The sequence below is a fragment of the Felis catus genome, chromosome E2 (genome assembly GCF_018350175.1).
Source record: "Felis catus isolate Fca126 chromosome E2, F.catus_Fca126_mat1.0, whole genome shotgun sequence".
Classification (NCBI taxonomy): Eukaryota; Metazoa; Chordata; class Mammalia; order Carnivora; family Felidae; genus Felis; species Felis catus.
The window spans coordinates 34,654,292-34,673,110 of NC_058382.1; the positions used below are offsets into that span (position 1 = coordinate 34,654,292).

An 18,819-nucleotide genomic window follows, 5' to 3' on the forward strand; every position below is an offset into this window, starting at 1 on the left:
CCCTCCCCAAACCACTCCCCCTTCTCTGAGAGGCCTCCAGGGACAGGACTGGAAGGGCAGCTGCCCTGTCCTCCAATGAGGGCTCTGAACTGTGTTCACTCCCTGCAGGATCCCCCAGCACTGATCCCTTGTGCTCCTTGGCAGCAGCTGGTAGATTCGCCCCAGTTGGAGAGGGGGCCCCACTGAGCCCCTGTGCAGTCCCCCTCGAGGCCAAGACCAGGTACAGGCTGACAACCCCCACGGCGGGGGGTGGGAGTGGGGAGTTACTGAGCTTGTGGTTGGGGTCCGGTAGCCCTGGGAGAAGGCTGGCACCCACCTACAGCTGGTCCACTTAAGGGGCAAGGCCAGGACCGAGGGGAGCCAGGCTAGCCCAGCCCTACCGGCTGTGGCTCTCAAGCCTTTGAAGAGCCATTGTTTCCCATCTTCTAGGATGGAGGCAATAACTGTGGGTGGGCCAGTTGTGACAAGGGTGGCCAGGAGGCACTGGACCTACTCGGTCATGGCCTTCAGGAGAGGCCAGGAGGGCTGTGGGTGACCAGCTAGCAGTGTGGAGCCAAAGGCTCATCCCCATAATCTGACCAGGGCCTCACGAGACCAACTGAGACCACACTTGTGTAAAAAGGTTTTTATTTTAAGTAAAAATGGCTAAGCTTCCAAAAGTTCTTAAATAGGATTTCAAAGGGGGGAAGATGTCAAGAGGCCAGTGAGCAAGGAGAGAGCCTGGTACCAGGCAGATGAGGGGAGCAGCAGAATCCCCACCCACTGGCCTCCTGCCAGCCATAAATACAGGCCAGCCCTCGGCGGGGAGGGCCGTGCCCCTATGTACACCTAGAACACTATGTACATGTCCAGCACAGGGCCCGCGTGTGGCCAGGGCTGCCCCAGGGTGCCCACCAAACTGCCCGGGTGTCATGGTTCCTGTGCCCCCCGGGGGCTCCTCAGCGCACCCACTAGAGACGGGGCCCGGCAGGCAGGGGAGAGTCGGACCAGGCTGGGCGAGAGGACCACCTTCCCGCATACTCCTGCCCTCCCCGTGAGGGCCCCCTGATGGCCCGGGCCTGTCAGGCAGAGTGGGCCATCCCTACCCTTCCGGCCTGTGCCACTTGAACCCACAGCCACGGACGAGAGACACCATTTCCTTCTGAGCATGTTTCTCATCTCTGAGTGGAGACGGGGTGGAAGAGGTGCCTCCACCCTGGCCTTTGCCTCCTAGGCTCCCAGTGCTACAGCAGGAGCGGGCCAGCAAGGCCTCACGACCCAGTCCCCGGTCTGGTAGGGTGGACACGTCCATCACACAGGCACCGGCCTTGACTTCCCTGCAGGAGGGGGAGGAGGGGTTCGTCAGCCTCTGTGCATAAGGGCAGGAGGGAGCCAGGCAGAAGCGCACAAACAGCAGGCAGCGGGACGGACCCAGCCCTGAGCAGCCATCTCCCCGGCACAGCCCTGCAACCCAAGATGGCCAGGCAAGTGGGCAGGTAGGCCCGGGCCACTGGCCCCACACTCACCTGGAGACTCTGCAGCCCCAGCCGTCAGGCTGAAATCAAAGCAACAGGCGTCTCACTGGTGGGCTTGCCTTGGGCCAGGACTCCCCAGGATCCTGCTGCCCCTACCTCTTTGCACTCTAGCACCTGCCAGGCCCTTCTGTGAGTGGGGCCAGGCAGGGGGCTGGAGCTCTGCATTCCAGTCCTACGGCCGGGCTCACTCCTCACCCGGGACACGGGCTGGGCCCTGCCCCCCACCCTCCCTAGGAGCCAAGGCCCAGAACAGGGGGTTCCTGGCCTGCTTTGGAAGGTGTGTATTGCTGGAGCCCTGCCTGGGAGAACTGGGTCCTGGGCCTCAAGTCAGTAGCCCCGCTAGGAGCCCGAAGGGCTGCTTCCTCCTTACACTATTCCCTCTCCAGGGAGCCTGTGATTTCCCATCTGTGAAATGGATCTAGCACCGTCTGCCCTGACTACTTCCCAGGGCTAGAAAAGGTGGTAAAACAGGTTCTGGATGGCTTTTATAAACTTAACCAAAAAGGAAAACAAAAAGTCCATTCAGGCAAGGGCAGTCCCGTGGCTATCCTCCCGTAGGGGAGGCTCACCCACCCACCCTGGCCCACTCCCTAAAGGCTCACCCAAGGGCTGCAGCTTCCTCCGGATGGAGCCTGGGCGGCTGGTGGTCCCGGAGCTGGGGGCTGAGTGTGCTCGTGCCGAGGGCTGTGGGGTCTGGCAAGCCGGCTCCCACTGTGGGCAGGGGTGAGCAGGTGGGTGGGGGCCGTGGTCCTGGCTCCCCGCCTCCACCGTGCTCAGTTAGTGCAAGAATTACATGAGATAATACATGTAAAGAAGAAAATGAGTATCTCTGAGGTCAAGGCGAAATATTCAGACCGAGGCTCCCAGGTTCAAGTTCTAGGTCCACCCCCTTCTGGCATCTTCCCCTCTCCTGCCGCTCTAGGCCGTCTCCCATCCCAGATCCTCCTTCCTGCCCAAGATGGGCCCGTGGCAGTCACCATACCTCCAAGTGCTCCTGGCTGGACCAGGACCCAAGCTCTGCCCTGCGGGACCCAGGGCCCAGCTCCACAGAGCGTACCCTCTCTGCAAACTTCAGGGAATACAGCGTCTCGCTGGTGTTCTTCTCCACGGGGGACACCTAGGGGACACGAGAGCTCACTCTCCACCCAGGCCAACAGGCCTCCCTGACAGAACTGGAGGGGGCAGCATGCTCACTGACTGAAGCTGCAGAGGACGAGGGTGTCCCTTCCCTGCACAGCCGGATGTACGGGGGCCACAGGGGGAGGGGGTCCCTGGTCACGGTGCTGGCCAAGCCTGACACACGAAGGGCCACCCTGCCTGGCCAGCCGAGGCCCTCACCTGCACCACCATGAGGGTCTTGCTGTCTCCACTGAGCGAGTCCTGCAGCAGGTAGGTGAGTTTGGAATTGCGGAAGGGCACGTGGCCCTGGCGAGAGCGCAGGGCGGCGATGACGTCCCCCAGGGCTGACAGCGACTTGTTGATGTGCTGCGCCTCCCGCAGGCGGCTGCCCTCAGCCCCTGACTTGCCCACACGCTCCGAGCCGGCCAGGTCCACCAGGTTCAGCTTCCCTGTGGGGAGGGTGCCGGGCAGGTCGAGGCCGCCCCAGTGGGGGCAGGTGCCAGGGGTCTTCGGCCAGGCCACCCGGCGCCCTCACTCACCCGTGGTGCGGAGGCCCGTGCTGCAGTCCACCCCGCGCACCGTCACGATGAGCAGGGCGTGTGAGCGGGAGCTGTGCTCGTTCAGGTTGGTGAACTCGGTCGTGCGGTTGGTGTGGCCAAACTCAAACACCTGGCAGGGAGTAGGGAGGGCGGAGGCCCAGGGTTTGGAGTGAGGTCTTCGCAATCACCCTGTCCCCGAGGAGGCTCACCCTGCGCACTTTACAGAGGAGGAAACCTGCGGACAGGCTGCCTATGTCCTGCTCCCGCCCGGCCCCACTTGCATGTGGGGGCCTCCCCGGCACTTCCCTGCCTCTAGGTGCCCCGGCCTTGCACCTTGTTGATGTCCTCCACACTCTGCACCCGGAACTCTGTCAGCCCCGGCACGTACAGCTGCCCGCTGCCGTCTGGGCACAGCCGGATCTCCAGCTTCTCCTGGGGCTCCTGCCCCAGCAAGTCCCTGTGGGGACAGACGACACGGGTCACTCCCTTCTCCCACTTGTGCCTCTGCTTGCACTGTACCCCGCTCCCCCATCACACCCTGAGGAAGCCTTCCTTAACCATAGGGCTAAGCCCCTCTCTCCTCCAGCTCCTCCCCTGCACTCAGTCTGCTGAGGGGCAGAGGCCAAATGTTCCCCCCAGTCTTGTAGTAGCACTACTCCCGCCCCCACGATGCACAGAGCTCTTGTGGGCAGGGACCCCCAAGTCCCTCACTCTCACTTATCACCACCTGGTGCAGCCTGCAGGGAGACTGGGTAGACTCGGCAGGAAAAGCAGCACCTGGGTCTGGTCTAGGGGTCCTGGGGGGACTGAGAGCAAGGCCTTCTCCCTGCCGCCTCCGGTGTGGGGCGGGGGCCGGGGGCCACCCGATCCCTGGGCTGATCCGGACATGTAGCCCCGACTCCAACATTCGTCACACACAGCTCTGCATGGCCCCGCGGACCACAAAGCCACCGGGCGGGCCGTGCCCCGCGCCAGAACCGCCCACCTGAGGACCTCGTTGTAGATCTCGGCAGCGCTGACGGTGATGGTGTAGTCCCAGTCGGACGCCTTCTCCTGCACCTCGGAGAAGAGCAGCTGCAGGGCCCGCTGGTTGATGCCTGGGTTCTCGGGGGTCCCCTGGGGGCAGAAGCAGGGCCCCAGTGAGCCAGGCCTCTCCCCACCACAAGGGGGGGCCATGCAGATGCCCATGTGGTGTCTATGGCGACCCCTCACAGGCCAGCCTCCCTGTCCGTGCCTAGTGGTCCGCCCCAAAACGCCCTCCACTAGCTGCAAGCAACTTCATCGCCTTGGGCCTCAGTTTCCCCACCTTTCCACGGCACTGCCCTGTCAGGACCAGCCTGAGACGTAAAGCAGAGGACTGGGTGAAGCACCCGACGCGGCCCTGCACAAGGGGCCACTGAGCACCAGGTGCACACCTGGTCCTGGGGGGCCACCTGGGAGGGAGCACTGGGAACCTATGATCTCCGTGCCACCGCCTAGAGGGTGGCTCACATCAGGGAAGCCACAAGCTGGGCTCTGTGGTGGCAGAAGGGGGGCACAAGCAGAGACACGTGTGCCCTGAGGCCAGATGGGCTGGCCGGCCCTTCTAGAAAGAAATCTGGAGTCTTCACCTGAGCGGTCACCTCCCCTTAAGTAGCCCACCCACGCCCCTTCCCATCTGTTGCTCAGGCCTCCTTGCCAGGCCTCAGTACCCCTAGCATGTTCCAGCCTCGCGGCCTCAGCCCTGCTGTTCCTGGTCCCTGAATGCTCTTCCCCACACACCCCCATGGCTGGCTCCAATGCCGCCTCCTGGGGAGATGGCTTTGTCTTCCCCACTAACACCTGACCTGATCCTCCCTCACTGCTGATTCCTCATAGTCAGCTTTAAGTTTTCTCCCTGGCACCTGCCAGGACACACAGCTTGATGTGCTGTGAGCACTGAAGCCTCCCCACCGGTGAGCTGGCTCCCGGGAGCAGACACTCTGTGGCCAAACTGTGCCCAGCGCCCAGAACGGCACCTGATATACATGGGCCTTGGCAGGCACTGCTGGAGGAGAGATGTTCCTGGGGGTCACCCCAACTCTGAGCACCCAAGATAGGGTTAGGAGCCCCCCCAACCCCCTCGCTCCCCCACCTTGCTTGGCCTGGCCCCCACTAACCAGTCTTCATGAATCCCAGAACGAGGGCAACAGTGGGGCCCAGACTGGAAGGAGCCATGATGACAGCCTGTCACCTAAAGGCACCTGTCTAGCCTTCTCACCCCCCTCCTCAGACACTGGGACGCCTGTCCTCACCCCTTCCCAGAGAACCACACAGCACCCTCTCAAGAGCCAGGCACATGCTAACAAACCAAAGAAACCCCCAAGGGCGGCCTTCCATTTTTACCTCTGGTTGAGATTCTTCCTCCCCTCAAAGCTCCCATCTCCCGCTGCCCTTCCCAGAGGGGGCTTGGCCCCAGCAGCAGAGACTGCCCTCCTCCATCCCCATACCCCAGGGCCCAGCATAGGGCAGCCATATGGCAGGATCCCAATAAATGCACATGGGTGAAACAGGTCCATCCGGGGAGATGCAGAGGCGGTCTGCCCTGGGCTCTAACCTCAGGCAGAGACCCCTCTGGTGCCAGAGCTTGTGGGCATTACACCTGCCCCTCCAGAACCACAGGGGTCCATCCCAAGTCCACCTGAGCAAGGTGCCCCTCTCTTCAGGCCTGGTGCCCCAGGCTAACACAGATAACCACCAGCTCTGCTACTGTACCAAACAAAACCCGCAGACACAAGGACAGCGACAGGGTGGGGTCCTCACCGAGCCCCTGCCCCGTACAGTGGGTACCCACCTCCATCGTGTAGGTCTTGCCGGCACCCGTCTGGCCATAGGCAAAGATGCAGACGTTGAAGCCGTCAATACAGGAGGTGATCAGGGCTTGTACCTCCTGGAACACCTGGGGAGGTGACATGGGATGGAGATTGCAAGCCCCCCCCGGGTCACCCACCATTTCCAAGTCCAGCCACCTCCCCTGACCACTCTCTCCTTCAGTAACAGTACAACACATATTGTTACTGGTGAGTGGCTCACTGTGGAAGAATTTCTGACTAATAAGTCACTTACAATAGGCATCAGTCGAGCTGCCAAGACTGAAGGGAAGACAGGGCAGTGCCTGCTGCCCAGCCCTGGAGCTCAGGGGCCCCCACCTCTACTTCTCCGGCACCAAAGGAGTGCTCAGTGAGTTGAAGGCAGAGGCCAGCGTGTGCCCGGCACCCAGAGCCTGCCTGTACACCAGCAGAGAGGGTGGGGCAAAGGTAAAGCTCAGCACAGGGACAGAAGGGCACAGGCAAGACAGTCCTGGCCGGTCAGCCAGGGCAGAGATGAGAAAAGAAGGATGCTGAGACCACATGGCTCTCACAGGCCAAGGGTTCCATAGTGGGGCCAAGGAGCAGCGGGGGAGTCCCTAGGCAGACCTACATAAGTGCTCCTGGCTGGAGAAGTAACGCCCACCAGGGTCCTGTGGTTGGGTGGGGCCACGTAGGTGCCACAGGCTGTGCATGAATCTCTCCCTCCCTGCAGAGGCTTCAATCTTAGCTTCCCACCCTCTTCTCTCCTCCAGTGGAGGGAGCAAGGCATCCCAGTGCCCCACGCCTCCCCATCGTGTCTTCCCCACTCTTATACTTCTTTCGGTCCATGCTCCCATCATCTCTCCCTGTGTGTCCCCCCACCCTCCACTGCTCTGTCCCTTTCCCCACAGGGCCACACTCACGTCCTGCTGTGAGGCCCGCGGGGAGAAGACCTTGTCCAGCTCAAAGGACACAGGCTTTCCTTTGTGCAGTAGGTGGATGATGGAGTCATCGTCAGCATCGAAGGTCACAGCATTGGTCGCTTCGGGTCCTTCTCCGTCCTCTTTGGTGACTGGCCTGACACGAGCAATCACCCGGATATTCCCTGGATTGTGTGGGGGAGGAGAGAAGGGTACAGGCTGGGTCAAGATCAGACTGCCTCTACACTGGCATCCTCTGGTGTCCTGACCAACCCAGCAGCTCAGGAACCTGCTGCCTTCTAAGCAAGGCCCCCCAAGGAAAGGTAGCCCACAAAGCTGTGATCAGTCACTCACACTATCATGAATTCAAGTATCAGTACCCTTTCTTCCTGGGCAAGCCAGCTGAGAGTGGGAGCTTCACACTGGGGACAGGGAGGAAAGGTGAGTTGTGGGGCTCAGGCCCTGCGCCCAGTCTGGGTGGGATACCAAATGGACGCTCTCTCTATGTGTCTGGACTTCAGTTTTCTCTATACGATAGGGCTTGGGTCCCAGTAAGCCAAGAGACTTATTCTGTCATTCTAAAAGGACACCATGGATGCCAGGACAGGGCTTGGGAATCAGATAGGCAGATAGAACCAGGCAACGAGGCAGCCCTGGGGTGTGTGGGCACATAGATCTGATCGCTTCAAGCCCTTCAGTGGGATCTCAGTGGAATGAAGAACAAACTCCCCACTACAGCCAGAATCTTCACCTTCACCTTCACCTGTACACTCCACCTCACCATCCAGGTCCAAGGTCTGGCTGCACCTCCTCCGGGAAGCCCCCTGACACGCTCGACAGTCAGACACTAAGGGGCTCTGAGAGCCCCTCCCCAGTCCCGGTAACAGGGGCAGTGTTGAGGTTCTCTGGGTGATTAACGATCACTGCTGCCCCAGCTGAAGCGAGCACCGTGAGGCCAGCGACAGCATCTATGTGGGCTCACGGCCATGTCTCAGTGTCTGGAACAGCACCTGGCACACAGCAAGCACTCCCTAGACCTTTGTGTAGCAAACAGGTACCCTCAAGCTTGGCCAGGCCGTTGGTCAGAACAAGCAGCATACCAGCCACCCCACCCAGTGCCTCAATAGCCCACCCGGCCCCCTCGGGGCCCAGGGGTCACCTGCCATGGGCACTGGGGTGAGGGCTTCAGAGTTGGATGGATCCAAGTCCAGATCCAGGGCAGACCGTTTACTAGCCATGCGGGTTTGAGCAAGCTCCCCGACTTCTCTGGGTTTCCGGATCTACAAAGACGGAGCTACAGCAGCCCCTCGGTGGCAGGGCACAGCTCCAAGGAGCGGTGCTGGGCTGGGGGGAAGGGCTGCATCCCCTCCGAGCCAGCTTGGGACCCCTGTGCCAGGGCCCCCCAGCACCCCCGGCGGTCACCTTTCAGCCGCACGAGCTCATTGTGGCACTTCTTGCGCAGCTGCAGCTCCCGGCGGTACTTGCGCAGGAGCTCCTGGTTGTTGCTGTTGACCTCCTCGATGGCTTGGCCGATCTGGTGGGGGGTGCGCAGCGCTGTCACGGGCTGGCTCCACCGACCTGGCTTACCACGCTGCCTGCCACCTCCCCCCCCCCACCCCAGCAGCTGCTCACTGCCTCCCGCCCTGGGCTGAGTACTTGAGGTCCGCTGTCACAGGCCAACTCTATCCAATAGCCCCTGTGGGCATGTACTGCTGCCAGGCCCATTTTACAGAGGAATAAACTGAGTCTCAACGGGGCTTATTGCTCTGCTGATGAGCAAACGGCAGGACTCAGCCCTCACTTCACAGCACTAGCACTTGACTACAACAAGATTCAGCTGGACCCATACTCCAGCTCTACCCTCATCTCAAGTAGCTGGGGGGACCTAAGGCAACCATCTCAGTCGTCGAGCCTCTTTTTTCTCCTCTGTAAACTGGGGAGAACACCATCTAATTCGCGGATCTGTAGGACTTGGTAGGTACGGACCTCCGCCTTACGCTTCATGAGGGAAAGGAACAAAATGCAGACCGCGCGTGCATATGTTGCCCTTCGCTGGGTGAAAAGGGAAGTGTGCACATGCACGCAAATACATCAACAGGCTTCATCGTGCTCAGAACGCTCGGGGGGTAAATTCTGACAGACATCTGCCTCGGGGAGCAGGCCAGGGTGGCAGAGAGAGGCCCTTCCTTTTCTTCTGATGCTCTTCTGCATAGTTTGAACTTTCTACCACGTCCATGTATTACTGACATAATTTTTTTCACAGAAAGAGAACTATTTTCTATTCCCAAAATATATCAGTCTCTCTACCCTGCAGGACTGTTGTACAGATTCAAGGAGCTGACAGCTATAAAAGGCTTAGCACGTAGGAGGCACTTAAGAGACGCTGGCTATTCTCATACTGTACAAGTATAGCTTAAAAAAATCAAAACTAACAGATGTAAGAATATGCGCAGCATGTTTGAGATATAAGAATATATGTAATATGTTTGGTTTAAAGCATCACAATAAGTCAAATACCCAAATACCTGCCCCTGACCAGTGTGTTTTTCAAACAGGGTCTGGGGGTGGCAGTGGGTGGGTGAGGCAGGGGGGGCTACTGTCTGGGGGGCTTCACCGCATTTTGGAATGGAGCCCTGGGCTCCAGGGCCTCTCCCAGCCTCCCCCGTCCCCTCAGCCATGAGCGGCACTCACCTCAGCCTTGACGCTCTTGAGAGCCTCCTGCAGGAGCAGGGGGAAGCCACGCACCTGCCGCTTGAGCCCATTGTAGTCGTTGGTGAGGGTCCGCAGCGCTGGCTGCAGCGTCAGCAGGTTGGTCCGGACACCTATGGGGACACAGAGGTATAAAGTGGACAGGGGGAGGGGCTACGGCACGGGGCAGGCCAGGGCCCGGCCAGTCGGCTCACCTGCCAGGTTCTCATGCACAGCCTTCATCTCCACCTGGGCTCTGGCAAAGGCCTCCTCGATGGCCCGGTTCTTGTCCTCCTCCAGGGACTGCATCTCCTCCAGCATCTGCCCGTGTGCCCGCTCCAGCTCTGACTCGTACATGGCGATCTGATGGCCAAGACCAGAAGCTCAATGTGTGGGGGGGGGGAGAGAAGCTCAGAAGGGGGGGGGGAAGAGAGCCAGAAAGAAGCCCCTCACCTACCCCACAGCCCACGTGAGCAAACACTGACCCCTACATGTACACATAGACACACACACACACACAGGAGAAGGGTAGATGGCCATCTCGCTCCTCGAAAGGTCTGGGAGCTCCGTGCAGCTACTTCCTTGCATTACCCCCGGCACCAGCCTGGGTCCTGGCACGTAACAGGTGCACAAGCTACAGGCCCCAGGAGGGCAGGGGAGAGCACTTGTTATACAGAAGTGACCAGGGTTCTTTTCTAAGAACGTGTGCACTAGACCCTGTGTGAGGAACCTTTAATGATTATGTCCCTGAGCCCCACTGGGAGGGGAGTTCTGCGATCACATCATTTTACAGATGAGGAAACAGACACTAACAAAACTTGGCCTTGGTCATACAGCCAGCAGGGAGAGAAGGGACCGGAACCCAGGCGCGTCGGACCCCGGAGCGCTGACCCACCATTCTGTGTTGAAGGCCCGCCTCTGGCTTTCCAGCCGGGCGTGCGCATGCTCTCTCCAGCCGGGCGTGCGCATGCTCTCTCCAGCCGGGCGTGCGCATGCTCTCCCACAGCTACGCGCGCCCCCGCAGCCCACGCACCTGCGCCCGGAGCTGCGCGGTCAGCTGGTGCGAGCTCTGCAGCTGCTGCTCCATCTCCTTCAGCACCTGCCTCTGCATGGCCACCTGCTCCTGCAGGTGCTGGTTCCGGGCCTGCGACTCGCTGAGGGCCTGCTTGGTTTTGGACGACTCCACTTCCACGGTCTTGATGACATACTGTGAGGGGAAGGAGGGACGGGCGCGTGGCGGCGCGTTGGTGCCTCGACCTCACCCGGGGGTCCTGAGACGCCACTGGCCTTGGGAAGGGACGTTCAGGGACATCCCGCCAAGAGCCCCCAGAAAAAACTAGAGAGGCCTCGAGGTACTGGCTTTCCAGGATGCTGCAAGGGCCTCCTGGAATGCTCTCATCTAATTAGCCCACCAAGAGCCTGGCTGTGGCCCCAGCCTGGGCACAGGACAGACAAGGAGGGCAAAGATGAAGGTAGAACCTCGCGGTGCGTCACATCCATGCCTGGCACGCACGGGCACCTCAAGCCTCAGTTGCCAGATGCCCGCTACGCGCCTGGCCCTGGACAGCAAGGAGAGGAAGGGGCAAGACTAAGGGCAGACCTGCAATGATTCCTTCAACCACTTGCCCCTCCTCATTCACCAAGACGCTTAAGCCCCTCCTCCGGGAGGCCCCGCCCTGGGCGCGGGATGGAGAGGGCGCTCCCAAGGCCCTGCACGTGGCCACGGCTCACCTTGATTGGCGGCGACTGGGCCCGCAGGCTGGCGATGGTCTCGTGGCTGTCCCGGAGGCGCCGGCTCAGCCGCTCCTCCTCCTGCGCCTTCTCGGCCAGGCAGTCCTTGAGCCGCAGCTCGACCTCCGCCAGCCGGTCGGTCTTCTGCTGCACCTCCAGATTCAGCTCCGACAGCATGCCCTTGTTCTCCACCACCTCCAGCTGCAGCTGTGACAGCTTGTCCCGGAGCTGGGCGCTCTCCTGCAGGCAGGCGGTGGCGAGCGACGCCGGGACCCAGGGAAGGACAGACAAGCGGGCAGGGGTCACTGTGAGGAACTGGGTCACCGTTGGGGACTGAGCCCTCTGGGACCGGGTGGGGCCGGGGCCAGCCCACTCACCTGGCTGTGCTCGCAGCCCGTGCAGGGGGCCACCGGCTTGGCCCGCAGCTCCTGCAGCTCTGCCTCGAAGCGCCGCATCTCCTGCCTCAGCCGTTCATTCTCCACCATCAGCAGGTCCCGGTGCTTCTCCAAGTCCGTGCCTCCCTGTAGACGGCCGGAGCACAGGGGACGCATGTGAGGTGGAGAGGGTTACCAGGGCAGGGGAGAGAGGAGACAGGTGGGGAGAAGGAGAGGGAAAGAGAAAGGCGGAGAGGGAGGGAAGAGAGCAGGAGCTCCAGAGGGAAATGAGAAGACAGGAGGAAAGGGGAGCTGGAGGGACGGACTTCACCCCGCCCCGTTCATTCTATTTTCCTGAGTGTGAAAGTAACAAGAAAGTCGTATTTATACACAGAGATCACACTCCTATTTTACATCAGCAAACGAGAATTAACCTCCCTCCCTTTGGGGGTCACATGACCTCTGAGGACCTAGTGAGTGGAGACAAGTATTCAGGGAGCGTCTCCCAGGCAGGATGGCAGTCTGATGGGCACACGGGCAGCCCCGGCTTGGGCTGGACCTGAGGGCCCTGGAGAGATGGGGTCGCACATCCCATCTGGAAGGGTCAGTCTGCATGAGACCCCGCCAACCCCCGCCTCCCCCGCCCACCTTAGGATGGCAGTGTTGAGCCTCACCAGCTCTGATCGAAGGCGGCTCACTTCCTGGGCTTGGCTAATGAGCTTCTCCTTCAGGTTTTCCACCTGCCAGCACAAAGCCACAGTCACGGTCACGGTGAGCCTTGTTCCTCACCTCCAGCCCACACCCAGCCTGGTCTCTCAGACCCAGCCCTCCCTGTGTTCAAGCATCAGGCCACACCTGGGACTCCAGGTGACACATACCTGCCCCATCCCAATAGCCTTCAGCAACCTCTCCCACTTCAAGACCCAGGTAGCCTGGGCCCTCAGGAAAGTCTGGGGAGCAAGCAAAGCAGAGGTGACCCGTGTACCACCAAGCCCACGCCAGAGGCAGCTCCCTGGGAGACTCAAAAGGCTGACCTCAGGACGCCTGCCTTGCATCGGCCCCTGCGTCTACTTAGGTATTTGTAATTATATATATATATATATTTTTTTTTTTCTTTTTTCCTTAAAAAGGCTTCCAAATTGTATAAACTCTAGGCACTACAAAACCTGGATCAGTCCTTGCCCAAGTCCTAAATTTTTCCACTTCAAGTGGTTCCTGGTGAATCTGCCTGTGGAGACAGGTCTGTCAGTGACCAGGGCACATCTCAGACCTGTGTCCACCCCAGCTCCCAGCCTGTCTTGCTGGAGAGCCATGGCCAGCAGAGGCTATTAGAAAGAGGAGGGGTGCACGCTCTGTGAGGAGGCAAGGGTGGCCTGGCTCAGCCAGAGCCCAGGGCAGGGGCAAGCACGATGCCAGTTCCGAGAGTGCACATCCCAGGATGGCGACCCTCCCCTAGAGCTGTCCCCCCGCTGGCCATCCTCCTCGCAGGCCCCAAACCCTGGTTCTCTATCAGCCCACCTGCAGGAACCTCTCGGGAGATAACTGCAAATGCAGCCAATGACTTTGGCACCAGCATTCATTAGAGCATGTTTGGCGGTTTTCTTGCAGAACATTCTATGAGGACCATACCCTACCATACCTCACCTTGAGAAGGCACAGTAAGAGTCAGACTCACTCAGCGGGGGCTTAGGAGAGGTGGGTTTTACACAAGCGGACCACGAAGCGCTAGGTTCTTATTACTAAGCGACAGGTGACAAAGTCCTCTGCCTGCAGGGGCCAGCCAGGGCCAGGTAAGGCAGGTGAGGGGCAGTGCAGGATTGGACACCTGCTATCCACCCCTAGGAGGCAGCCACAATGCACTCCCTGCAGGCCGCGGCCAGAGACATGCAGGCCCATGTCTCCAAACGTCTGACCTTTCAAGACAGGCCAGATGTTGGGATTTGGGGATATGTCAAATCTCCCCACTTTACATGGCTGAGATGTCATCAACAGTGTGTGAGTAGCATGGGCAGCATGCAGACCAGGCCTGTGCCACCTCCGATGCCCCCTTTCGCTGAGACCCTGGTGGGAGGAGTACTCAGATCCCCCGGCCTTAGAGGGGAGTGAGGGACACCCCACAGAAGGCAGCCTTTCATTCCTTGGTGGTGAAATCGGGACTAGCGTGAATCCCCAGCATTAAGGGAATGGTTACGCAAGTTATGGCGTAGGTATACGCAGACTAGTGCGTAGTCGTCACGGTTAGGGTTAGCAGAAGTTTTAAGTGACTTGGAGAAAGGCTCCCGAACGTAGTTAAGTCAAAAGTCTGAAAACAAAATTGCGAATGTAACACCAAGAAGCAGAAGTCTCTGGACTGTAGAATTCTGCCAAATTCTTTATGCTTTTCGGTAACTTGTAAGCCTCAAAGAATACGTACTCCTCTCATACACACTCCCCCCATCCTGATATAGGTGGGTCTACCTCCTTTTGAAAGGTTGAGTCCCCCCACCCCCCTTCCTTCCCTCAGAAAGCACCCCAGGAAGATCCACTTGCACTGAACAGGTGCCTCAGACAGGCTGCTTCCTCAGCACCGGGCTGAGTGTGCTGGGACCTCGCCACCAGCACTCAGCCCCAGATGCAGCGAGAATGGGGGTTTCCAAGTGCTTACTTGCGGGGTCAGGACGCCTGCCTGCCACCTGCCTGTAGCCCAGGCTCCTGCTCCTTTCTTGCATCACAATCAGAACTCTGGGCACTCCTAGGCTCTACCTGGAATTTCTGAGGGGTGCCCCAAAAGGAGGTGGCTACACAATGGGGCAGGCTAGGGGTGAGGGTGAGGGGTTGAGGAAGAGGCTATAAAAGACTCCCTTTGTCAGAGATGTCAGACAGTCATCTCCTGGCTTGTCTCAGACAGCGGGGGACATGACCCACCAACACAGCAGTGTGGCCTGTCAGGCACCAGTCACCGCTGTGGCGCATGGTGACCGTGCCCCGGCAGGCCAGCTGCATTTGGGGCTGAGAAGTCAGGATGTATGCCGCTCAGGAGTGGGGCCATTGCCCTCTACCCAGAGGGGTCTATTTCAGGAGCGGTGAGAGCAGAGAGCGGGGTGCTGAGGGTGAACCAGAGCAGCGAGGAAGGCCTTCCACAGGAGAGAGCCCCCAGAGCCATCCTGTCCACACCCGCCGGGGCTCTGAGTCAGCAATCGTGCTGGCATCTATCCGCAAAGAGGGGAGGGACCTTCTCTATTACTCGTCATAAGCCCCGACCCCGGCAGGTGACCAGCACGCAGTAGACACCCAATGAACACTAGAAGTGACAGCAGACAAGCGGCATGCACACTCCTGAGGGCAAAGAGCCAGGCCGAAGGGGAAGCAGGTCCCCGGCAGGCTGCTGTGCTGGTGCCCAGGAGGGTATGATGTCAACCCCAGGGCTGACCAAGGGACCAGGCTAGATTTGTGCAACGTCCCTTCCCAGGCCCAGGCTCCTTGTCAGCCGGAGAAACTGGGTCATGGGCCTGGTGCACAGGGCCTCGGTGGGAGCGGGGAGCCGGGGCCCGTCTGACACAAACCCACATTTCCATCTCTCAGCAGAAGTGGGTTCAGTAGAGGGTGGGGCTGCCCTGCGCAGGTCTGTGTTCTCAGCTGTCTGCTCCCATCAGTGGAGACAACCTGCTGATTACCTCCCCACCTCCCACCAAGCCTGGCTCTTGATCACCAGCTGTCTGTCCTCTGAGGAAAAGAGGGCTCTCCCAGTGGCGAGACCAAGGCGTTGCTGAGCTGAAAAGGCAAGAGGTCCCGGGACCCAGAGCACCCTGAGGAAACAGAGGCCAGAGGGGCGGCCCCCGGAAGCACCCCATCCCGTCACCAACACACTCCCCCTCTCAGGACATATGGCTACATGACCGACTGTGCCCGTCGGGCCCCATCCACCCTGCCCTGCCCACTGCCAAGTTTTCACATTCAGGTCCTTCTGCCACTGAGGGGCAGTCGGGCACAGGGGTTCTCAGGCCTGACTGCCCAGCTTTCTAATACAGACATCACCCTACTCACTGGATAACCCTGGAAAAGTCTCAACTTCACCATGCCTCTTGCTTTCCTCATCAGGACAGTGAGGCTACCCCTACAAGGGCATTAAGTGAGATTAATGAGATAACGTAAGTAAAGCGCTTAGGACAGACCCCAGCACACAGCGAGTTCTATTGTTAGAATAAAGGCCCGTGAGAGCAGAGATCTCTGTCTGTAGTGTGGGTGACGAATTCCCAGTGCCTAGGACAGTGCCTGACACACAGCAGGTGCTCTGTAAACACATGGAGGAAGAATGAGTGCACAAGGGGCTGAGTTGAGCAGGGTCTGTGAGTGAGGCTGTCAGGCAGGGTGGGGCCAGGAGGGGTGCTAGAGGCTGGGGCACCACTGGGCACCAGCAGGAGGACACTCACTTCTGCCAAAGGAAGGAGCTGCTACAAGGCTCCAGGCATGTGGGTGCCACGTGGGACTGTCGGGCCAGAGGTGCCATGTCTTCCAACATATTCTGACAAAATAGGAATTCCAGATCTTTATGTGAACTTAACTAAGGTTTAAAAATAGGCAACTGGCTCTGGAAAACAGTGTGGAGGTTCCTCAAAAAATTAAAACTAGAATTACCCTACGACCCAGCAATAGCACTACTAGGAATTTATCCAAAGGATACAGGAGTGCTGATTCCTAGGGGCACATGTACTCCAATGTTTACAGCAGCACCATCAACAATAGCCAAAGTATGGGAAGAGCCCAAATGTCCATCAACCAATAAATGGATAAAAAAAGATGTGTGTGTGTGTGTGTGTGTGTGTGTGTGTGTGTGTGTATACACACAATGGAATACTACTTGGCAATAAGAAAGAATGAAATCCTGCCATTTGCAACAATGTGGATGGAACTAGAGGGTACTATGCTGAGTGAAATAAGCCAGTCAGAGAAAGATATATGTTTTCACTCATATGTGTAATTTGAGAAACTTAACAGAAGACCGTGGGGGAAGGGAAGGGGAAAAAATAGTTTCAAACAGAGAGGTAGGCAACATAAGAGACTCTTAAATACAGAGAACAAACTGAGGGTTGATAGAGGGGTGGGGGGGGGGGGTAATGGGTGATGGGCATTGAGGAGGACACTTGTTGAGATGAGCAATGAGTGTTGTATGTAAGCGATGAATCATGGGAATCTACTCCCAAAGCCAAGGGCATACTGTATACACTGCACATTAGCTAACTTGACAATAAATTATGTTTTAAAAAATTAAATAAATATAATAAAAATAAAAATTGGCAACGAATCTGATCAGTAAAAAAGGAGGCCAATTAGAACTAATAAACTCAGCAAAGTCACAGGATACAAAATCATTACGTAAAAATCTGTTGTGCTTCTACACAATATCAATGGACAATCCAAAAAAGGAAATTTAGAAAACAATTCCATTTACAATTGCATCAGAAAGAATAAAATACTTAGGAATAAACTTAATCAAGAAGGCAAAAGATCTGTACATTGAAAACTATAAAATATTGCTCAATAAATTAAAGAAGGCACTGATAAATGAAAAGACATCCCAGGTTATGGACTGACATATTGCTAAGATATCAATACTACCCAAAGCGTCCTTCAGATTTAATGCAATCCACATCAAAATTCCAATGGCATTTTTTACAGAAATAGAAAAATCCACCCTAAAATTCATATGAAATCTCAAAGAACCCCAAATAGCCAAAACATACCTGCAAAAGAAGAGAAAGTGAGAGGTCGCACACTTCCTGATTTCAAAAGTTACTACAAAGCTACAGCAATGAAAACAATAAAGTACTGGCATAAAGACTGACATACAGATCAACGGACTAGAATAGAGAACCCAGAAAAAACCCTCACATGTGTGGTCAATTGATTTTTGACATGGGTGCCGAGACCGTTCCAGGGGGAAAGGACAGTCTTTTCAACAAATAGTGCCAGGAAAGCTGGACGTCCACATGCAAAAGAATGAGATTGGACCCTTGCCTTACACCACAGACAAAATTAACTCAGAAGAGATCAAAGACCTAAACGTGAAAACCAAAACTATAAGCATAGGGGAAAACCTTCATGGCACTGGATTTGGCAGTGCTTTCTGAGATCGGACACCAACAGCACAGGCAACAAAAGACAAGATAGATAAATTGAGCTTCATCAAAATAAATAAAACCTTTTGTGTATCAAAAGATACCATCCACAGAGTAGAAAGGTGCTCTGTGGAATGGAAAAAACTATCTGTGAATCGTATACTGATAAGGGGTTAATATTCAGAATATAGAGAGAACCCCTACAACTCCACCCCAAAAACCCCAATTCAAGACAGGCAAAGGACTTGAATGGACATTTCTCCAAGGAAGATATACACGTGGCCAATAAGCACATGAAAAGATGCTCAATATCACTAATCATTAGGGAAATGCAAATCAAAGCCACAATAAGATACCACTTCAACCCATTATGATGGCTATTAGTTAAAAAAAAAAAAAAACCCTCAGAAAATAACAAATACTGATGAGAATCTGGAGAAATTAGAACCTTTTTCCCACTGCTGGTGGGAATGTCAAACAGTGTACCTGCTGTGGAAAACAGTATGGTGGATTCCTCAAAAAATTTTAACTGGAACTACCATATGATCTAGCCATTCCACTTATGGGTATTTGCCCAAAAGGAATTCAAAGCAGGGTCTCCAAATTGATATTTGCACACCCATGTTCATAGCAGCATTATTCACAATAGGTACAATGTGGTAGCAGACCAAGTGTCCACTGATGAATGACAGGATAAGCAAAGTGTGGTATATCCATATGATGGAATATTATTCTGCCTTAAAAACAGGAAATCCTGCCATTTGCAATAACATGGATGAACCTGGAAAGCATTATGCTAAGGGAAATGAGCCAGTCACCAAAAGACAAATACTGTGATCCCGCTTATATTAAGTACCAGGAAGAGCTACATTCATAGAGACAGGAAGTAGAATGGTGGGTGCCAGGGGCTGGAGGAGGGGGGAGGGGGAAGTTAGTATTTAATGGGAACAGTTTCAGGTTTGCAACATGAATAACAATGTGAATATACTTAATACCAGTGAACTATACACTTAAAAATGGTTAAGATGGGAG

At 56.8% G+C, this 18,819-nt stretch overlaps 1 protein-coding gene across 5 annotated transcripts in view; it reads right to left on the minus strand.

Annotated features, from left to right (window-relative positions):
• Positions 1-610: 610 nt before the first annotated feature.
• KIFC3 (kinesin family member C3) overlaps positions 611-18,819 on the minus strand; it is a 43,018-nt gene continuing 24,809 nt past the window's right edge. For 3 of the 5 annotated variants that reach the window (XM_023245840.2, XM_023245838.2, XM_019819801.3), the window contains 16 exons: positions 12,367-12,432; positions 11,696-11,839; positions 11,319-11,558; positions 10,621-10,794; positions 9,803-9,950; positions 9,591-9,721; positions 8,322-8,433; positions 6,903-7,084; positions 5,985-6,089; positions 4,158-4,288; positions 3,506-3,629; positions 3,173-3,302; positions 2,853-3,082; positions 2,497-2,631; positions 2,117-2,225; positions 611-1,316 (listed from right to left, as the gene is read on the minus strand). In XM_023245840.2, coding sequence (XP_023101608.1) covers positions 1,291-1,316; positions 2,117-2,225; positions 2,497-2,631; positions 2,853-3,082; positions 3,173-3,302; positions 3,506-3,629; positions 4,158-4,288; positions 5,985-6,089; positions 6,903-7,084; positions 8,322-8,433; positions 9,591-9,721; positions 9,803-9,950; positions 10,621-10,794; positions 11,319-11,558; positions 11,696-11,839; positions 12,367-12,432 — 2,187 coding nt within the window. In that variant the 3' untranslated portion in view covers positions 611-1,290. Of the gene's footprint in view, positions 1,317-1,505; positions 1,535-2,116; positions 2,226-2,496; positions 2,632-2,852; positions 3,083-3,172; positions 3,303-3,505; positions 3,630-4,157; positions 4,289-5,984; positions 6,090-6,902; positions 7,085-8,321; positions 8,434-9,590; positions 9,722-9,802; positions 9,951-10,620; positions 10,795-11,318; positions 11,559-11,695; positions 11,840-12,366; positions 12,433-12,570; positions 12,691-18,819 lie in introns of those variants that run through there. The other 2 variants (XM_011290143.4, XM_006941550.5) reach the window with 2 other exon arrangements.